Below are 21,271 nucleotides of genomic sequence, written 5' to 3' on the forward strand. Positions count from 1 at the left end.
ATGCCATGTCTCTGATTTAATATCAAGCTCCTTGATCCATTTTGAGTTAACTTTTGTGCACGGCGAGAGATAGGGATTCAGATTCATTTTGGTACAAATGGATTTCCAGTTTTCCCAGCACCATTTGTTGAAGATGCTATCCTTCCTCCATTGCATGCTTTTAGCCCCTTTATCAAAAATAAGATAGTTGTAGTTTTGTGGATTGGTTACTGTGTCCTCTATTCTGTACCATTGGTCCACCCGCCTGTTTTGGTACCAGTACCATGCTGTTTTTGTTACTATTGCTCTGTAGTATAGTTTGAAGTCTGGTATCGCTATACCGCCTGATTCACACTTCCTGCTTAGTATTGTTTTTGCTATTCTGGGTCTCTTATTGTTCCATATGAATTTCATGATTCTTTTATCGATTTCTACAAGATATGCTGTTGGGATTTTGATTGGCATTGCATTGAACTTATATAGGACTTTTGGTAATATCGCCATTTTGATGATGTTAGTTCTGCCTATCCATGAGCAGGGTATATTTTTCCATCTTCTAAGGTCTTCTTCTATGTCTTTCTTTAGGGTTCTGTAATTTTCATTGTATAAATCTTTCACCTCTTTTGTTAGGTTGATTCCCAAGTATTTTATTTTTTTGGGGGATATTGTGAATGGAGTAGTTGTCCTCATTTCCGTTTCAGAGGCTCTGTCGCTGATATACAGGAATGCCTTTGATTTATGCGTGTTGATCTTATATCCTGCCACTTTGCTGAATTCATTTATTAGCTCTAATAGCTTCTTTGTAGACCCTTTTGGGTCTGCTAGGTATAGAATCATATCATCTGCAAATAGTGATAATTTAAGTTCTTCTTTTCCTATTTTTATGCCTTTAATTTCTTTCGTCTGCCTAATTGCTCTGGCCAGTATTTCGAGGACTATGTTGAACAGAAGTGGTGAGAGAGGGCATCCCTGTCTTGTACCAGATCTTAGAGGGAATGCCTTCAATTTTTCTCCATTCAGAATGATGCTGGCCTGTGGCTTATCATAGATTGCTTTTACAATGTTGAGGTATGATCCAGTTATCCCTAATTTTTCTAGAGTTTTGAACATAAAGGGATGCTGTACTTTGTCGAAAGCTTTTTCTGCATCTATCGATATGATCATATGGTTCTTATTTTTAAGTCTATTGATGTGGTGGATAACATTTATTGATTTCCGTATATTGAACCAACCTTGCATACCAGGGATGAATCCTACTTGATCATGGTGTATAATTTTTTTGATATGTATTTGAATCCGATTCGCCAGAATTTTATTGAGGATTTTTGCATCAAGGTTCATTAGAGATATTGGTCTGTAGTTTTCTTTCTTTGAAGTGTCTTTGTCTGGTTTCGGAATCAGGGTGATGTTGGCCTCGTAGAACGAATTTGGAAGTTCTCCCTCCTATTCTATTTCCTGAAATAGCTTGAAAAGTATTGGTGTTAGTTCCTCTTTAAAGGTTTTGTAAAACTCTGCTGTATATCCATCCGGTCCTGGGCTTTTCTTAGTTGGTAGTCTTTTGATGGTTTCTTCTATTTCCTCTATTGTTATTGGTCTGTTTAGGTTGTCTATATCCTCCTGGCTCAATCTAGGCAGATCATAAGACTCAAGGAATTTATCTATGCCTTCACTATCTTCTATTTTATTGGAGTATAAGGATTCAAAGTAGTTTCTGATTATCTTCTGTATTTCTGAAGTGTCTGTTGTGATATTGCCTTTTTCATCACGTATGCTAGTAATTTGGGTTCTCTCTCTTCTTCTCTTCGTTAGCATGGCTAAGGGTCTGTCAATTTTATTTATTTTTTCAAAGAACCAGCTTTTAGTTTTGTCAATTTTTTCAATTGTTTCTTTTGTTTCAATTTCATTAATTTCAGCTCTGATTTTAATTATTTCTTGCCTTCTACTTCTTTTGCTGTTGTTTTGCTCTTCTTTTTCTAGGATTTTGAGATGAAGTATGAGATCATTTATTTGTTGGTTTTTTCTTTTTTTGAGGAATGAACTCCAAGCAATGAATTTTCCTCTTAGAACTGCTTTCAATGTGTCCCATAGATTCCGATGTGTTGTGTCTGTGTTTTCATTTAACTCTAGGAATTTTTTAATTTCCTCCTTGATGTCTTCTAAAACCCATTGATCACTCAGCAACCTATTGTTCATTCTCCAGGTGATGTTTGATTTTTCCTTTCTTCTTTTATCATTGATTTTCAGTTTCATTCCATTATGATCAGACAAGATGCATGGTATTATCTCTACCTCTTTGTATTGTCTAAGAGTTGCCCTGTGACATAGTATATGGTCTATTTTTGAGAAGGTTCCATGTGCTGCTGAGAAAAAAGTGTAGCTACTTGATGTTGGGTGGTATAGTCTATATATGTCAATTAAGTCTAGGTTGTTAATTGTGTTATTGAGTTCTATAGTTTCCTTATTTAACTTTTGTTTGGAAGATCTGTCCAGTGGTGAGAGAGGTGTGTTGAAGTCTCCCATGATTACTGTATGGTGGTCTATTAGACTCTTGAACTTGAGAAGAGTTTGCTTGATGAACATGGCTGCTCCATTATTTGGGGCATATATATTTATGATTGTTATGTCTTGTTGGTGTATGGTTCCCTTGAGCAGTATGAAGTGTCCTTCTTTATCCCTTTTGATTAACTTTGGCTTGAAATCTATTTTATTAGATATGAGTATGGACACTCCTGCTTGTTTCCGTGGTCCATATGAGTGATATGATTTTTCCCAACCTTTCACCTTCAGTCTATGTACATCTTTTCCTATCAAATGCGTCTCCTGTAGACAGCATATTGTTGGGTCTTGTTTTGTGATCCATTCTACTAGCCTGTGTCTCTTAATTGGTGAGTTTAAGCCATTAACATTTAGGGTTATTATTGAGATATGGTTTGTTCTTCTATCCATATTTGTTTATTGATGTTACTAAACCTGATTTGTTATCCTCTTTGACTACTTTCCCCCCTTTACTGTCCTACCTCCCATTGTTGGTTATCAATGTTATTTTCCATTTCCTCTTCCTGTAATGTTTTGCCAAGGATTTTTTGAAGAGATGGTTTTCTAGCTGCGAATTCTTTTAACTTTTGTTTATCGTGGAAGGTTTTAATTTCATCTTCTAACCTGAAGCTTAATTTCGCCGGATACAAGATTCTTGGTTGGAATCCATTTTCTTTAAGCGTTTGAAATATGTTATTCCAGGATCTTCTAGCTTTTAGAGTCTGTGTTGAGAGATCAGCTGTTATTCTGATTGGTTTACCCCTAAATGTAATCTGCTTCCTTTCCCTTGTAGCTTTTAAAATTCTCTCCTTGTTCTGTATGTTGGACATCTTCATTATAATGTGTCTTGGTGTGGATCTCTTATGATTTTGCACATTCGGCGTCCTGTAGGCTTCTAGGATTTGGGATTCTGTCTCATTCTTCAAGTCTGGGAAGTTTTCTTGTATTATTTCACTGAATAGATTGCTTAATCCTTTGGTTTGGAGCTCTGTGCCTTCCTGTATCCCAATGACTCTTAAGTTAGGTCTTTTGATATTATCCCATAGCTCTTGAATGTTCTGCTCATGGTTTCTTAGTAGACTTGCTGAGCTATCTATGTTCTTTTCAAGTTGAAATACTCTGTCTTCATTATCTGATGTTCTATCTTCTAAGTGATCCACTCTGCTGGTAGTATTCTCAATTGAGTTTTTAAGTTGGTTTATTGTTTCCTGCATTCCTAGTATTTCTATTTGTTTGTTTTTTATTACCTCTATCTCCCGGTGAAATTGATCTTTAACTTCCTGGATTTGTTTGTCAATGTGATCTTTCATTGTCTGATTTTGCTGTCTCATGTCTTCCTTGAGACTCCAGATCATCTGAAGCATGTATGTCCTGAGCTCTCTATCTGACATTCCATCTGTTGCAGCTATTACCTCTTCTAAAGTTGAGTTGACCTGCATTGCCTGTGGTCCTTTCTTTCCTTGTCGTTTCATACTGCTGGCGTTTCTTCCTGCTTGGTGAAATTGTTGTGTCTTTGATATTTTCCCCCTCTATTTATTTATATTGCTCTTGTATAGTTGAAAAATCACCCTTGCAGGGCAGGTAGTGGCTGTGATCCTCCTCCAATTAGTGTGATCCGTCTACCATGCTGGCAGGCCCTAGGTCTGCTTTGCTGGTCGGTCAAAGGTCTACCTACCCAGCAGGCGCCAGGGGCACCTGTGTCACTCCATAGGTTGCTGGGCCTAACCTCCCGATGGGTTGCAGGTGCGCCTCGCTTGCAGGCACTGGGGGAGGGGCCGGTTCCGCCCCTCAGCAGGCTCTGGGCTGGCTCTGCTGCTGTTCTCAGTCCCTCCTACCTGCAGACACTGGGGGAGGGGACGGGCCTAGCCCTCAGCCGTCCGCCGCCGGACCTGTCCTAGTGGGTCCGGTCCGCGTTCCCCGCCGGCGCGTGTAGCTGCAGTCCCTTGGCTGGTTGCTGGGCCTGACCCGCCCGCCCGTGGCTTGCAGGTGCGCCTCGCTTGCAGGCACTGGGGGAGGGGCCGGTTCCGCCCCTCAGCAGGCTTTGGGCTGGCTCTGCTGCTGTTCTCAGTCCCTCCTACCTGCAGACACTGGGGGAGGGGACGGGCCTAGCCCTCAGCCGTCCGCCGCCGGACCTGTCCTAGTGGGTCCGGTCCGCGTTCCCCGCCGGCGCGTGTAGCTGCAGTCCCTTGGCTGGTTGCTGGGCCTGACCCGCCCGCCCGTGGCTTGCAGGTGCGCCTCGCTTGCAGGCACTGGGGGAGGGCCGGTTCCGCCCCTCAGCAGGCTTTGGGCTGGCTCTGCTGCTGTTCTCAGTCCCTCCTACCTGCAGACACTGGGGGAGGGGACGGGCCTAGCCCTCAGCCGTCCGCCGCCGGACCTGTCCTAGTGGGTCCGGTCCGCGTTCCCCGCCGGCGCGTGTAGCTGCAGTCCCTTGGCTGGTTGCTGGGCCTGACCCGCCCGCCCGTGGCTTGCAGGTGCCTGCTTGGCGTTTTTAGAAACCACATCTTTCTACTCTTCTCTCCTTTGAGCTTGCCATCTTTGTCATGGCTGAGGATGCCCTGTGCTTGCAAGAAGACTCAGCCTGGACTTTCCTGCTCTGGGCAGTGGCATCCCCACAGCATGACCCCCCACTTGGCTCTTCAGTCTTCCACATTCACTTCCATTTCTATTTCCTCTCATTCTCAGACTCACTTTCTTTCCAGCTTCTCTGCTGAGTTAATTCCTGCATTTGTTTGAGGAATATATTACCTTGTTTAAAAGACTGGAGTCTAGAGATGGAGAATCCTTTGTCTCTTCTGCCATCCCTAGTGAGATGCTCTGGTAGGAAGGCAGATGCATCTCTAATGGAGTAGTACTTGAAATATTTCCCCTGGTGACTTTTCTGCTTGGCTTTGAAGGTGAACATCTCAAAAGTATAGTCTTTGCAGCTGGCCTCAGGTTCATTACTCCATCTCCATCTTCAACATGTCTGCCATCTAAAACTCCAGGTACTGCAGGTGTCAGGCAGCCTGACTATCCCCCTTTGACTTCAGAGACTCTTACAGGTGTTGTTAATTTGCCTTAGTTGGGACCACTTTGATGGATCCTGTATATCATCACCATACAGCTTTTCAATATTTTGAAACTTTTCTCAAATTGTTCCTACATCTCATAACCAAAGGTGATGAATTCCACCTGGAACTTTATGCCAATCCTCGCTTCTTTTCCATACTGTTAGGAGTATGCTTTCCTGTTCTGGGATAAAAGAGAATGTCTAGTTCATAATCAGTACCTAAAAGAATCTACAAATCAGCTGATTCAAATAATGCAATTTGTCATGAACCTGGTTAGATGGTGAAATGAGACTTTCAGTCCATGAACACAGTTTTCAAAGTAGTGAGATGTTTTCATTTGCATGGGAGTTTCATTTCCCTAGCTGGTGCCTTAAAAGACTTTCATTTCATTTCACTCATTTCTTTTTGCTCTTAGATCACAGAGTCTGCAAAAATTGCAGAGTGTGCTGCAAAGCCTGCCCCAGTGGCCAGACCTAAAGAGATTGCTGCAGCTGGGTGGTGCTCTCAGGAATGCAATAGCCCAGGATTTGCATTTCATCCAAGGTAAAACAACTCTAGTGTTATTTGTCACTGAAACTCACTAAGAGCAAACATGACATTTATTGGAAAACGAACTTGCAACTGCCTGACAATGTTGTAAAGTTTGGAGCTAAGTTATGCTGCTATTGTATGTATATTTATGCTTTGTTACGAAGCCTTCTGGGGTATTTCACATACAGCATGCCATGACTGAATACACAAAACTGTCACAGTGACAGGTGTATCCTACTGTCCAATATATGCCTACAGTGTGAGCTGGATAGGCAGTTTCCTAGGACTGAAGTCGGACTTTTACATTCACATCAGCACAAACAGTTCTCAGGCTAGAGAGGGACCAGGGTGCATTGTGAGTAAGTGAATCATTATGTTTTATATCCCTACCCTCTGCTTCTCAGTATCTGATAGAGATCTTATTTCTCCTGGGTATACAGCATGTCCTTGGAACTTCTGTTGACTATGGTGGATGCTTTTCTTTCTGCACTCTTCTGAGGAAGTCAAGTTTTCATTTTTGCCTGAGTGGACTGTCTTTTCGTCATCTGATAGAGGAGGGAGAAGAAATGAGGAGGGGATGTTGCTTTAAAGGAGCAAAACTCTCCTCTAACAAGGAACCCATATTTATGTGTCTTAAAAAAGGATAAGACAGGATTATAATGTCTTTCCCCATTTTCCTTTCTAAGGAAGATAATGAAATACCTCAGGTCAAGTTTACTGAAATGTGTGTTTTTAGAATTCAATTTATTGCTTCACACTGTACTTAGAAATCAAGCTTGAAGAAACCTAACTTGCGTGAGGAATAAATCGAATTGTTGATCTTGCAGCAATCCTCATTCACCTGGAGACTTCAGCGAACAATTCTATCCAGGGCAGACCTGATCGATGGAAACTAGAAAAGGATGTGTTCTTTGAAGGGTTAAAGCAGGTAAATCACAGCCAAGGATTATACATAAACCATTTTCATAAAACATTGAAGAAGCTCATGCAATATTAAGCTTTGCCTATTGTGGATTGTGCTAGCAAAATAAAGAGAATAGACGCATTTTGAAGAACTTTAGGTTGCATTTTAACATTTTGATTGTTTGTTTCTATTTGTAGTTCTTGAGCTCATGGTGAGCATGACTATAAGCTCTAAATGTTACCCTTTTCCATCCTCATTAATCTTTTAGATGTTGACGAAGAATGCTACTGCTCCCTGCCTAAATGAACGCTTGTCTGAGAAGGAGGTCCCTCTGCCCCCTGGGATCTGGAGGGACTCCTGGGGACTGTTGTGCAATCATACCTCCTTCAACGAGACCAGTGTTTTCAACAGGCTAATTGGTACAGTAAAGGATGTTGTAAGTACTCCACTATCTGATCTCTTTCATGGGCACCAACTGGGCTCATATCTAAGGTTAATTTCTTAAATTAATTGAAATTAATTTCTGTTAATTTCTTAAATTAATTGAAATTAATTTCAGTTAATTTAACTGAAGATGCCAATATTGAATTAATTGTTCATACACCTAAAGGAACCTGGCTACCTGAATTGTGTTCCTCAATTCCATCCCTTCTGTCTGACAGCTTGGGAGTGTGTGTGCCCTCGAGTCCACCAAAACCAACTTGACCTTCCCCAAGACAATCTCAAACTTTCAAACCAGGCACTTCTGCTTCTCTGGTTTCCTGGCCATTTATCCTGTTCCATTTCTAGCTGCATATGGGGAGAAAAGTGGAGGGATAACTCTGGTGATCAGTCAACTTATAGCAGAGCTTTGGCTTTCAGGGTCACAGACTTTGAAAAATCATGTGTTTGTCATGTCACAGCCTAGAACACTTATGTGAGCGCTCACCTTTGCAGAGCACTCAACGTGGGACTATTCGGCAATTTTGGGGGAAACATTATGTTGTCAAGTCTAGCCTCTATTTTTCTTCCTGAGTACTAAACATTATAGCAATATGTTTTTTCTTCATTTTTTTTCCTTCCAGAATTACCTATTTCTTTTTTAACTTCTTCCTTACATGCCATGAGATAAAACCAGTGAAATAATGTCACAGGAAAATGAACATGGAATGGTCATGTGTACATAGTTCAGCCATCAGTGCTTTCTCAGTGTCTGCTTGGCAAGGTGGCATGTGGAAGATAATACAAACATGAACACACTCTCTTGGCTGAGCGGGGCAGATGGCATGAGTGCACAGGGGCTCAGCATCTAGAAATCCCTGCTAAGATGTTGATGAGACTTACTAAAATGAGACATAAGATTTGGAAGCAATGAGAAGTCAGAGAGAATGCTAGGCAGATGGAAAAGTGTGTTTGAAGTCATGCAAGCACATAAAAAGACTCTACCTACTTGCACATTTTTTCCCCTGCTAGCAGGTATAAATTCTTTTCTGGCAGAAAGCCCATTTCAAATTTCCCTGTGTCTATATAGCCTAACTCATAGTCTCACATGGAGCTGGGATCCAGCGGGATCTGCTGCAGTGATGAGTGTTTTTCTAGGTCACATATATGTGAGATAGCCTTTCTAAGGGTGCTCAGATGTGTCAGTAAGTAGCAAACCATTCCATAACTTAGTGGTTGAAAACAAAAAAATATATCTGTTATCTCTTGTGACTCTGTGGGTTGATTAGGCTTATCTAGGGGGTTCTTCTGATGATCTTACTGGGTGCTTCTCCTGTAGTTATAGTCAGAGGGCCATGGGGGGTGTGGATTCTGGATGCTCAGCTGGGATGTGGAGGACTGGAATCTCTCATTTTCCACCAAAGTCACAGGCTTCTCTTCTCTGGGGAGCCTCCTCACGTAGTTTCTCAGGAGGATAGATAGACTTCTCACATGGTATCCAGGCATCCAAAAAATAGGCTAGAAGGAAGGCTTTTAAAGCATGTGAGGACAGCTTAGAAAAGGTAGGACTGGAATTAGCATAAGTCACCTGTGCTTCACTTTGTGGATTAATATGAGTCAGAGCCAGGCCTAGATGAATTGTGGGAGGGGATTATTAAGAGTTCAATTTTCAGAAGGCTTGGTTTATTGGGGACCTGTGGGGATACAAGCTAATACAGCTGACTATGATACTTAGGTCCCTGCTTATTGGGTTCCTAATAAAGTGGGTTATAAGTTACCTGACTCTATTGCTGTATAAAGTTTTATTTTGGGGTCTATGATTTTGGACATGAGTAAAGATTCAAGTCTAGCACTATGACTTAGTAGTCATGATCCTATAGTTCATGGTCTTTGATGCCCAATTCAAGTGGAACCCTGGATACACAAGACTAGGTAGGTTACATTTCAAATACCCACATTTGAATGATTTTATTTATTATAAGTGATGTTTTATTCTCTTATTAAGGACCATATTTTGCAAGAGGTCATTACTGGGCACACAGACATGCCAGTTTCGGTACCGGAAGAGTATTTGGGCTGGCAGGAACTGGAGACACAGCTGTCAGAAGCGAGCCTTTCCTGTTCTCGGCTCTTCCAGCTGAAGGGTGCTGTTGCCTCACCTGGGACCCATGTCTCCTCTGGTGGCTGTGAGCACCAGCTTGTCTCCACCCTGTGAGTATGCATTGGATGGAAAACTTCCCAATACTTGGACATCAAAATGAGGTCAAATGCTTCTCATTCAAATGATAGATCAATATTTAGATTCTTTTGCTAATGAATGAATAGAAAGATGTTTATTTTGAATCTAACTTTTGGTATACCAGAAAGCATCTAAAAACTATAACATATTAAACAGTTCCCTTATATTTAACTATTGGTTGAATCTTTCATAAGAAATGCAGGAACTAATTGAGTCTAAGGAATGCATATGTTTGAGATTCTTGTTAGAGCTATACTCAGAATTATCACATTAACTACTAATGGGAGTCTTGCCTTGGGAGTCCTGCTTCTCCAGAAAATTTTCCTTGTTTTTATTTTATGACTCTGAAAATTATATGTGTGATCAATTTCTACTTTCCTCAGCTGCTAGGAAATTCACACTCAAATACTTCAAGTAGGGAATGTATTCTTGGCCTCAAAGTTCATTTTATTTTATGTTCTTTATTTTCCCTCTTTCTTTTCTCTTGATTTACTCTTTCTTGTATTTTATGTGGTCCCATAAATGGTTTTCCCTCACTTTGTAAATCAGGGTGGAGGAACTCCATAAACAAACAAATAAATATTAAGTGAACCATTTTGAAGAATCTAATTTCTTTCATATGAGGACTGCCAGACATTTGCCTATGTCTCTGTTTAGATGGATTTATAATGATCTGCCATCTGGAGCATCATTATCATCTCTGGCTTCTTTTTGACTGCAGGATGTTTCATATGCTTGAAAAAGTCCAACCGTCCCTGGAACAGATATCCTATGGGAAGGCCTTCCTAGGGCTTCTCAGGAAGGCTTGTGAAGTGACTCGATGTGTGAACATGCAAGGAAGTTTCCAGAACAGTCTTCTGGGTAAGGCTAGAGACAAGAATGTGGGGTATTTTCTTCAGTTAGTGAGGTAAGATGATATCATAAAAGTCCATCCTACTTCATAAAGGGCAGATTAAAATGGAAGGTTCTCCAAGGACAATTCACTCTTATGATTACTATAGTCAGGCTTTTTCCCTTCCATTATGACAAGACCCCACCCTCTCTGGGTCCTTGCAGAACTTTCTCTTATGACTCATTTTCCTCTTGGGATTGTTCTGGTTTAGATAAATGCACAAGCAGACTAATCATGACTCTCCTCATGAGAGTCCTGATGGACTTCCTATGTGGCCTATTCATTTGATTTAGCACTAAGTCTATCCCTCATACTGAAGAAAACGTCTCATGCTGATCATGCTCAGTGTGATCCTGAAATCTCCGTCCTTTTCCCTGAAGCTGCTCCAATAGTGAGGACAAGGTTTTGAGCAATAGGAAAAAGAAATTTTATTGCTTTGCTATGGGCCTCCTGTCTAAGAGGCTGTGATTCTCATTGTCAAGGGGAATTGTGAGCTTTTAAAGAGAGGTTACAAAGGCTAACTTCCAGGTGAGACCTCACAGGAGTCATAATTCCTATCCAAGCAGTAGCTTTGAGAGAGAGCTGTTTAGATCCACTGGTGCCAGTCCTGAAGTCTGAATTCTTTTATTTCTGAGGTCTCTGAGCCAAAGAACAGATAACTTGGTCTCGGATGAAAAGAAGGTTAATCTTGCTTCTGCCATGGTTTGGGAATGGAAAACGGAAAAGAAGAAGGGGGAAAAAACCAAAAAAATCCACTTCCAGTGGTGGAGTAGCAAGGTTTATCTTCAAAGCATGAAGTGGACCTGTTATAAGTGCAGAGAAAACAACAACAACAACAAACACCCAGAACAACAACAATTCAAAAAACTGAAGTTTTCTCTATACTCAGCTTTTCTGATTTCTGTGCCCAAATGTGTGGGTTTTTTCCATACGAAGCAATTTTCCGATTCTCTTTGGAGACCAGTTGGTGACCTATAATTCAATTCAGTTCCATTACTGTCTACCTGGAAATAGCGTCAGATGTCACAGGTCAAGTTCTCAGTCTCACACAGTCTGTCCTTACTTTAGATGACAACTCCAAGTGTGGGCCTCCCTTTTGACTTCTGATGATAGGCTACAAATTAGGATTCCTGTGACCCCTTCCTCAAGTTCTACAATTTGCTAGAACAGCTCCCAGAACTCAGGGAAACAGTTTTCAGACAAGACTACTGCTTATTCTAAAGGACATAACTGAGGAACCATAAGAGGGAAGAGATACATAGGACAAAGTATGGAGGAGGCAAGTCAGGGGTGCAGAACCTCCATGCCTTCTCTGGGTGCACCACCCTCCAGCACCTCCAGGAGTGCACAACCTGCAAGCTCTTTGAGCCCCTACTCTTTGGGGTTTTCATGGAGGTTTTGTTAGGCAATCAAGATTAATCATAGGCCATTAGCAATTAATAAAATCTTCAGCTTTTCTCCTCACCTTAGTGATTAGGGGGAAAGTAAAGGAGAGGGTACAAGGTAGGGTGAAACTTGGAACCCATTAATTACATGGTTGGTTCTTCTGACAATCAGCTTCTATCCTGAGGCTGTCTAGGAACCAATCCCCCCAAGCAATGTTTTTTTTAATAGAATTTTTAAAATTGGTGAATTAATAGTTACACTCAGGTGTGGAATTCATTGTGATATGGTTTGGTTAACTTCATTCTGCTGTTTCTCTCCTTTCCCATCCCCACTTTCTTCCCTTCATTCACCTTCTTCTACCCCACTGTTCCTCCTATTTTCATGAGACCCTCTCCTTTTTAAAATTTCTTATTTCTCTCTATCTTCCATATATAAGAGAAAACATTTGATTTTCTGCTTTCTGAGTCTAGCTTATTTCACTTAGCACGATGTTCTCCACTTCCATGCATTTGCCAGCAAATGTCATAATTTCATTCTTTTTTCATGGCTGAGTAAAACTCCATTTTGTGTGTGTGTGTGTGTGTGTGTGTGTACACACACACACACACACACACACACACACATATATATATAATTTTCTTTATTCGGTTGTTTATTGAAGGACAGTGAGGCTGGTTTCGTAAGTTGGATACGGTGAATTATGTGGCTACAAATATTGGTGTGCATGTATTGGTATAGAATGCTGATTTTAGTTCTTTTTGAATAAATACCAAAAGAGTGGGATAGCTGGGTTATAGGTTGGGCCCATTCCTCATCTTTTGAGGAATCTCCATTCTGCTTTCCATAGTGGTTGTGCTAATTTTCAGTCCCACAAGCAATGTATAAGTGCATATTTCCCCCCACATCCTCATCAGTATTTATTATTATTTGTGTTTTTGATTATTATCATTCTAATTGGAGTGAGATGAAATCTCAGTGTAATTTTGATTTGCATTTCCCTGATTGCTAGGGATGTTGAACATTTTTTCTTATGTTTGTTGGCCATTTGCACTTCTTTTCAAAAGTATCTGTTTAGTTCAATTGCCCATTTATTGATTGAATTGTTTTTTAATGTTAAATTATATGTATATAATTTTTAATGTTAATTTTTAAACATTTTTAAATGTTAATTTATATATATATATATATATATATATATATATATATATATATATATATATATATATTTCTGGTTATTACTCTCCCATTGGAAGAGTAACTGACAAAGATTTTCTCTCACTCTGTAGGTCCTCTCTTTATACTCTTAATTGTTTCCTTTTGCTGTGCAGAAGCTTTTTAATTTTAGTTTTTGAAACTCTAGCCAGAGCAATCAGGCAAGAGAAGGAAATTAAAGAGATACAAATAGGAAAAGAAGAAGTCAAATTATCTCTGCTGATGACACAATTCTATACTTAGAAGACCCAAAATACTCCAGTAAAAGACTTCTAGAGCCAATAAACAAATTCAGCAAAGTAACAGGATGTAAGATCAACGTACAAAAATCAATAGCTTTTCTATACTCCATTAACGAATCTGCTGATAAAAATGTCAGGAAAACAATTCCATTATAATAGCCTAAAAAAAATCTGTAGGAATAAATCTAATAAAGGAGGTGAAAGTTCTCTACAATAAAAACAATAGAACACTGAAGAAAGAAACTGAAGACCTCAGAAGAGGCAAAGACCTTCAATATTCATGGATAGGCAGAATTAATATTGTTAAGATGGTCATATGCACTATATGGATTCAGTGCAATCCCCAATGAATCCCCATTGAAATGCCAATGATATTCTTCACTAGAAACTAGAAAAAATAATACTAAAATTCATACGGAGGAATAAAAGACCCAGAATAGCCAAATCAAATGCTGTTGGTGGCATCCCAATACCTGGTCTCAAATTATACTTCAGAACTATAAAACAAAATCAAAATCAAAATGGTATTGGCATAAAAACAGACATGAAAAACAATGAAATAGAACAGAAGACAGAAAAAAATACACATAAATATAGTGTCTGACCCTTGACAAATATATCAAAAAACATATATATATATATATATATATATATATATATATATATATATATATGAATGAAAAACTGGATCCGTATCTCTCATCCTGTGCAAAAATCAACTCAAAGCGGATCAAAGATGTAGGAGTTAGACTAGAAACATGTCAACTATTAGAAGAAAATATAGGGTCAACACTCCAACATACTGGCTCAGGCACAAGACCCCCAGCTATCTTATTAGTATTTAAAAGACACTTATCTCTTTGAGGATTTTGGAGTTCTGTGCCAAGGAAACAAAAGCAGTGACCAAATATATGTATTTCTTATTGTATCATAGGTTTCTTCTCCTTGCTAGTATCATAAAGTAAAAAATTCCTTAAAATTTATAAACTCCACTGCATGACTCACAAGGTCTTCCCACCTCCTGCCACATATGCTTTTTTGAACCCAAGTCAAAACCCAAGTGAAATGTGTACTTCTGACTCTGTCTTTCTGCTCTAGGGCTGGTTGTCTGTTTCCACATCTCCCACTTTCCTGGTATGTCCTGACCCTGCTTCATCTCGTTGGGGTTGTTAGTTCCTCCTTGGAATGCCTGCATATGGAATATGGAGGGCTTGGAACTAGCAATGGGTATTTACCTTTTCTGCTCTTGTGGCATGGCCACCTTGTGCTCTTTCCTTCATTCCTCTTCAAGTTGCTGCTCTTAGAGGCTTCTGGAGTTAAATGGTCATATGCACTATATGGATTCAATGCAATATCAAATCTACATGCCAGAGGATGGGTCCTTTTGTTTACCACTTTAAGAAGCTCAGTAGTTTTTTTCACAGTGCTTTGTTGGCCACAAGTTCTGGGTGGGGGAATCATCCTACACCTTCACTCTCTCTCTTACCCTTGTCTTCCTTTTATATCACTTATTTTTGCTGGTGGTCACTTATTCTTGATGTTCTCTAACTTATTGATTCTTGGTTTTATTTCTTGAGCTTAAAGGTCTTTTTTAGTCTGTGTCCACACCAATATGAGAGAGTGTTGGCCCTATTTTTTATAGCAGTTGCAAGGCTTCTAGTCTATAATCCCTGAGCCTTTGATTCACTTTGATTTGACTTTTGTGCAGGGTGAGACATAGGGATCTAGTCTCCTTCTTCCACATAGGGATATTCAGTTTCCCCAGCATCATTTGTTAAAAAGGCTCTCTCTTCTCCAACATACAGAATATGCATTTTAAGAAGATGCCCAGATGACTTATAAGCATATGAAAGTTTAAGATGCACTAAATAACTACAAAACAACATGAATAACAGTAGAACAATCCTGTTGTTATGCATTCATCTTTCCTGTATCCATTTTTTCCTTTAAAAAGAAAAGAAAACAAACAACAGTGCATCCTAAGAATGTGGTATGATAGAGATGAATTAAATGTTATAATGTAGGTATTTAAATTTTCTGAATGTAGTTTTATCATGCAGCTAAAACATGGTCTCAGTTTGGTATTTTGGCATGGATTTTGAGAGCAGGTGGACTTGAGATCAAACGTTGCATCTGATGGGTTTTATTTGAGTGGGCCCTCATTTACCATTTTTATTCTTGGTAAAATACAAATTATATAACTGACTTTACTTGGTTTTTATGAAGGCTAAACATGATAGTGTATGTAAAATGCCCAGCATAGTACTGTAGTCATGTATGATGGATGTAGCTCCCTTTCCTTCCTCAGTGCAATGAATGTCAAAATTATGATGAATTGCAAGTAACAGAAAATTTGCTATGAGGATTTTCTTTTCTTCTTTTGTTTAAAAAATTTTTTGAATACTGCTTTTTTTTTCTTTTTCTAGTATTCATCCTTATCAGATGTTACTCACATACCTATTGTGCTAATTTTCTAAATTATTTTCATCTTCCCCCACCCCCGCTATAAATGCTTACAAAATTTCTGACACATAGCCTTTCTGTTTCCATGGAAAATTAGTGAGGTACAATGGGTGCAAGTTTTATGCAATTTTACTTGTGAAATAAAGACCACAGAGGTTAAATTATTTGCCTCAAATTAGAAGGATTTTTGTCTTAAAAATTTTATTGAAATAGGTGTATGCCTGTAATCCCAGTAGCTCAGGAGGCTAGGCAGGAGGATCTCAAGTTCAAAGCCAGCCTCAGCAAAAGCCAGGCACTAAGCAACTCAGTGAGACCCTGTCTCTAAATAAAATGCAAAAAAGGGTTGGGGATGTGGCTCAGTAGTCGAATGCCCCTGAGTACAATCCCCAGTACCTCCCCACAAAAAAAGTTTTATTGAAATATAGTAGACATTCAATAAAACATACATATTTAAAGTATACAACCTGGTAAGTATTTAAATATGAATATATTGAATATATCAATGAGACTCATCACTACCCAAAGCTACCTCCCATTCTTTGTGTTCCCCTCTGACTATCAATTCAAGCCCCTCCTCTGTTCCCAGGCAATCACTGCTCTGCTTTCTGTCACCATAGTTTTAATTTTCTAGAAAATTTTGCAAATGGAATTATGCAATATGTACTTTTTCTGTCCTGTTTCATGTAGCATAATTGATGAGCATTGATGATTTGAGATTCATCCATGCCTAGTGTGGTCATTCACTGATTACTTTTCAGATGAAAGGATGTATCATAGTTTGTCCATGCCAGTAATTCATAATTGGATTATGTAGCATTTCTGGCTATTTCAAATTAAGTTGCTTTGAACATTTGTGTATGTTTGACTGAAAATATGATATATTGTCTTTAGCAATAAAATAACTGGATTACATGGAAGGTGTATGTTTAACTTAAAAAAATAAAAACCCCAACAAGCTATTTTTTTCAAAGTTGTTTTATAATTTTACATTACTGTCAGCAGTATATGAGCATTCTCATACTACACATTTCTCCAACACTTGTTATGTGCAGTCTTTTTAATTTTAGTCATTTTATTAAATGCATATTATGGATTATGGATTTAAGTTGCATTTTTGATTTATGATTTTAAACATTTATCTTTGATGTGCTTATATGCATCTGCATGTCTATCTTTATGAATTGTGTGTTCCAATCTTTTCCCTACTTTTAAAATCAAGTTATTTGGAAATGGGGTTGTGGCTCAGTGGTAGAGCATGTGTGAGGCACTGGGTTTGATTCTCAGCACCACATATAAATAAATGAATAAAATAAAGGTCCATCAACATCTAAAAAAATTTTTAAATCAAGTTGTTTGTTTCTATATTTACTGAGTTTGAAAGTTCGTCATATATTTAAGTTACAAACCCTTTGTCAGACATATTGATTTCTAATTTAATTTCATTTTGGTAAGTGAACCCTCTTTGTATGTTTAATTCTGTTGAATTTATTGAGGTTTATTTTATGGTTTAGAATATAATCTACTTTGGTAAATGCTCCATGTGCACTTGAGAAGAATATGTAGAATGTTCTATATATATAAAGTAGATCAAATTGTGATAGTATTGTACAAATTTTCTATATACTTACTAATGTTTTATTTTGTGGGGTACCAAAATCTCTGAATATAATGTATATTAGCCTATTTTCCCTTGTATTTATATTAGTTTTTATTTCATTCTGAAATTCTGTTGTAATGTGCATATGTATTTAGAATTACTCTTATTTTTTATTTGATTTTACTTTTTTAAATACAAAACAGTGTATATACACATATAGAGCACAATTTTTCATATCTTTGCATATAAAGTATGTTCACGTCAACTCATGTCTTTATACTTGTACTTGTTTATTTTTTGTATTACAATTCTTATTACACTTATATAGCACAATATTTTCATATCTCTGTTTGTATATGAAGTGTTGACACCCAATTTTTATCTTCATACATGTACTTTGGATAATGATATCTATCACATTCCACCATCCTTGCTAATCCTCTCCCCCTGCCTTTCCCTCCCACCCCTCTTCCCTGTCTAGAAATCTTCTATTCTTCCCATGTTCCCCCTCCCTCCCTACCCCACTATGAGTCAGTCTCCTTATATTAGAATTGCTCTATCTTCTTGAACAGTGGATGTCTTTATCACCATGAAGTGATATTATCATCTAATCTACTTTGATAACTTTTTGCTTAGTGTTAGGGTGGTATAACTTTTCCATCCTTTTCATTTATGACTTCATGTCTCAAGCACATTTCTTATGTATAGCATGAAGGCAGGTCTGATTTTATCTGAACTGACAAGTTTTTCCTTTTCACTGAGCTGAGTAAATTATATAGCACACATTAAATAACATTAATCATTTAATGTGATTAATGTTCCTTGCTACTTCCACCATCTGTCAGTTTGATTAATTTTTTCCCCTAAGTATGGGTCATAATTCCCTTCTTCTTTGCATGCCTGGTAATTATTGATTGGATGCCAAAATTGCAAGTTTTTAACCTTATTTTGTGCTGTGTTTTTCTATTTGTGTAAACATTTTTGAGACAAATTACTGAAAACAGTTTAGTCCTTTAGGGTTTTTCTGTTTTTCTCAGTACTGGGGATTGAATTCAGTACATGTGAGGCAAGAGCTCTTCCACTGAAATACACTCGGAGCCCTAGAGTCTTACTTTTAAGATTTCTTAGGCAGGACTGGCAATGTACTCAAGTCTGGTTGGGAATATTATCCACTACTGATGCAAAACCCTTATATATACTCTGCTCACTGACTAACAAATTGTAAATTGTTCCAGTTGGCTAATGGAAATAGAGTATATTGCTTGTCTTGTGTGATGACCAAAGACTGCTATCTTTAATCATTTGGGGATTAAACTACCTGGTCTCCAGTAGTTCCCTCACATGTATGGATTAATTTGTTTTCAGCTGAATACTGGAAGGAAGCATGTGGTGACATTCTTGCTTTTTACAGCCCTCACTTGTTCTCTGTGTTGTGTACTTTACCTGTCTTCAGACGCTAAGCTTCATCTTGTAAGCTCAGCATGTCCACTGAGGTCCATCTCACTTCTCCCTTCTTGTTCCAGGAATTGGACCCTCTCCTAAGTCAACCAGCTAGGTTTCACCTTGTTTTCTGTCTTTTATGAGTCAGTGTTCTACATTATCAGTGGCTTGTGATAATTCACCTTGGATGAAAGCAGAAATCAAATCACAAATTTCCAATCCATCTTTTTCCCATTTTAATAATATTAGGTGAACTAAAACATTTCACTTGCCTAGATTTGTGTATGACATTTTATATCATGTTTTAGCTTTCTCTGAGAAATCTCCCTGTTATGCAGAAAACATGGATTGGAAAATCATCAGTGATAATTATTTTGCATTTTTGAATGACTTATTGACTTCTCCAAAAACTTCCATATCCAGGTAAGTTATTGGAATTCAACTTCCAGGTCTTAATTTAACTATCATCTGAAGATAAACAAGACCTAATTATAGGACATGCATTCTTTAATGTTTATGAGCTTGATATCGACACAGTATTTATTAGGTGCTTAATAAATATTTATTTATAGACCAAATGACTCAAGTTTTCATGGTATTTTAGTCAGCTATCTTGCTGCTGTGACCAAAAGACCTCAAAAAAAAAACAATTTTAGAGAAGGAAAAATTCTATTTGGCACTCATGATTTCAGAGGTATCAGTCCATAGATGGTTTGCTCTATCCTCAGAGCCATCATGGTGGAAGAGTGTGATTGAGGAAAGTGACACAGAACATGACCCTAGGAAGCACAGAGAGAGGGAGGGAGGGAGGGAGAAAGGGAGAAAGGGAGAGAGATAGAGATAGAGATAGATAGATAGATAGATAGATAGATAGATAGATAGAGACTCCCTTTATCACAGACAAAATATAAAACCCAAAGGCATGCACTCAGTGACCACCTCCTCCAACCATACCATACCTTCCTACAGTTACATTCAATTAATCTTTATCAGGGAATCAATGCATGTGTTAGGTTAAGACTCTCAGAACCCAATCATTGCACCTTTGAACTTTCTTGCATTTTCTCACACATGAGCTTTGGGGGATACCCCATATCTACATTATAACATGTATTTTGAAAGGAAATACAGATTAAACCAGTTCAATTTTCATTAATGGTTACGTGATTCATAACAGATACCTCAAGTATTTCTTTGAAAAATTGTCTCATTTTTTAGAGTTTAGATTAGCGTTTAGACATGGGATCAATGATTTAGGTGCTGATAGTTCTGGAGACTCTAGGGAGTGGAAGTGATCTTTGGAAAGAAATATAACAGATTGTTTGCTGCTTTGCTATTTCAACATAGATTTTGAGATAGGGATTTTTTTCTATATAATTACAGATGTTGTGTCCAGTTTAAAAGCATGTTTTATTCTTTGTGGGCTGCGTTGGAACTTAATGGGACAGAAACTCTTGAGAGTGGTTTTCGAACTTACCTGTGAAGCTTGCTAAGAATACAAGTGTTATACCTTGTACCAAAATCTTGCCCTGTGTGTAGGGTGCAGGCTTCTGCATCTTTATCAAATTCCACAGATGATTTTGATATACACCAAAATTGGAGGACAATTTGGCTATACCTCTATAGACCTGAGGTTCACCACCATGGTGAGACTTTCTAAGCCCAGTTATCAGCACACAAAAAGGGGGGAGGGGCAGGGACAATGTAATGGACTCTGAAAAGTCAGCCCTGATGCTGATGTCAAGTTCATAATTTCCCACTTTACTGAAAGTCTCAAATATTTCAAAGCAGTAGAAAGCCATTATGGATTGATGTGTGGTGTCCCCCAAAAGCTCAGGTGTGAGACAATGTAAGAAGGTTCAGAGGAGAAATTATTCAGTTGTAAGAGTCTTAGCCTAATCAGTGAATTAACCCAGGATGGGATTAATTGGTGACTGGAGGCAGGTGGGATGTGGCTGGAGGAATGGTTAATTGAGGACGTGGCTATGGGATATATATTTTATATCTGGAAAGGCTGCTTCCCTCTGCCACACACTCCACCATGGTGTTCAGCCTCGTCTCAAGACCCAAGAAATGGAGCCAGCCTTCTATGGACTAAGATCTCTGAAACCGTGAACTGCCAAATAAAATGTTCTGTTGGGATCCTTAGTCACAGTAGCAAAAAAGATGACTAAAACAAAAGAGGACAATAAAAGTAGTCTAGATGTGTTCCGATGATATTCATTTTTATACCCATTACAATCAGTACAGTGTCTTTTGTGAAAGAGGCTAGATAATTAGATATTGATCTAATAACCAACAACAAAAAACACATTGCAAATTAAGTGCAATTAATGTAGAAAGTTAAATTCAAGGGTATGTGTGCGGGTGTGGCTCAGTGG

At 38.5% G+C, this 21,271-nt stretch overlaps 1 protein-coding gene across 1 annotated transcript in view; it reads left to right on the top strand.

Moving 5' to 3' along the window:
- The window catches only part of Abca13 (ATP binding cassette subfamily A member 13), a 441,561-nt gene that overhangs the window by 57,573 nt on the left and 362,717 nt on the right, over window positions 1-21,271 (top strand). The window contains exons 11-16 of the mRNA XM_077796801.1: window positions 5,980-6,107; window positions 6,923-7,023; window positions 7,268-7,435; window positions 9,425-9,630; window positions 10,380-10,519; window positions 19,199-19,313. Of these exons, the coding sequence (XP_077652927.1) occupies window positions 5,980-6,107; window positions 6,923-7,023; window positions 7,268-7,435; window positions 9,425-9,630; window positions 10,380-10,519; window positions 19,199-19,313 (858 nt within the window). The remainder of the gene's footprint in view (window positions 1-5,979; window positions 6,108-6,922; window positions 7,024-7,267; window positions 7,436-9,424; window positions 9,631-10,379; window positions 10,520-19,198; window positions 19,314-21,271) is intronic.

Source organism: Urocitellus parryii, chromosome 3 (assembly GCF_045843805.1).
Source record: "Urocitellus parryii isolate mUroPar1 chromosome 3, mUroPar1.hap1, whole genome shotgun sequence".
NCBI lineage: Eukaryota > Metazoa > Chordata > Mammalia > Rodentia > Sciuridae > Urocitellus > Urocitellus parryii.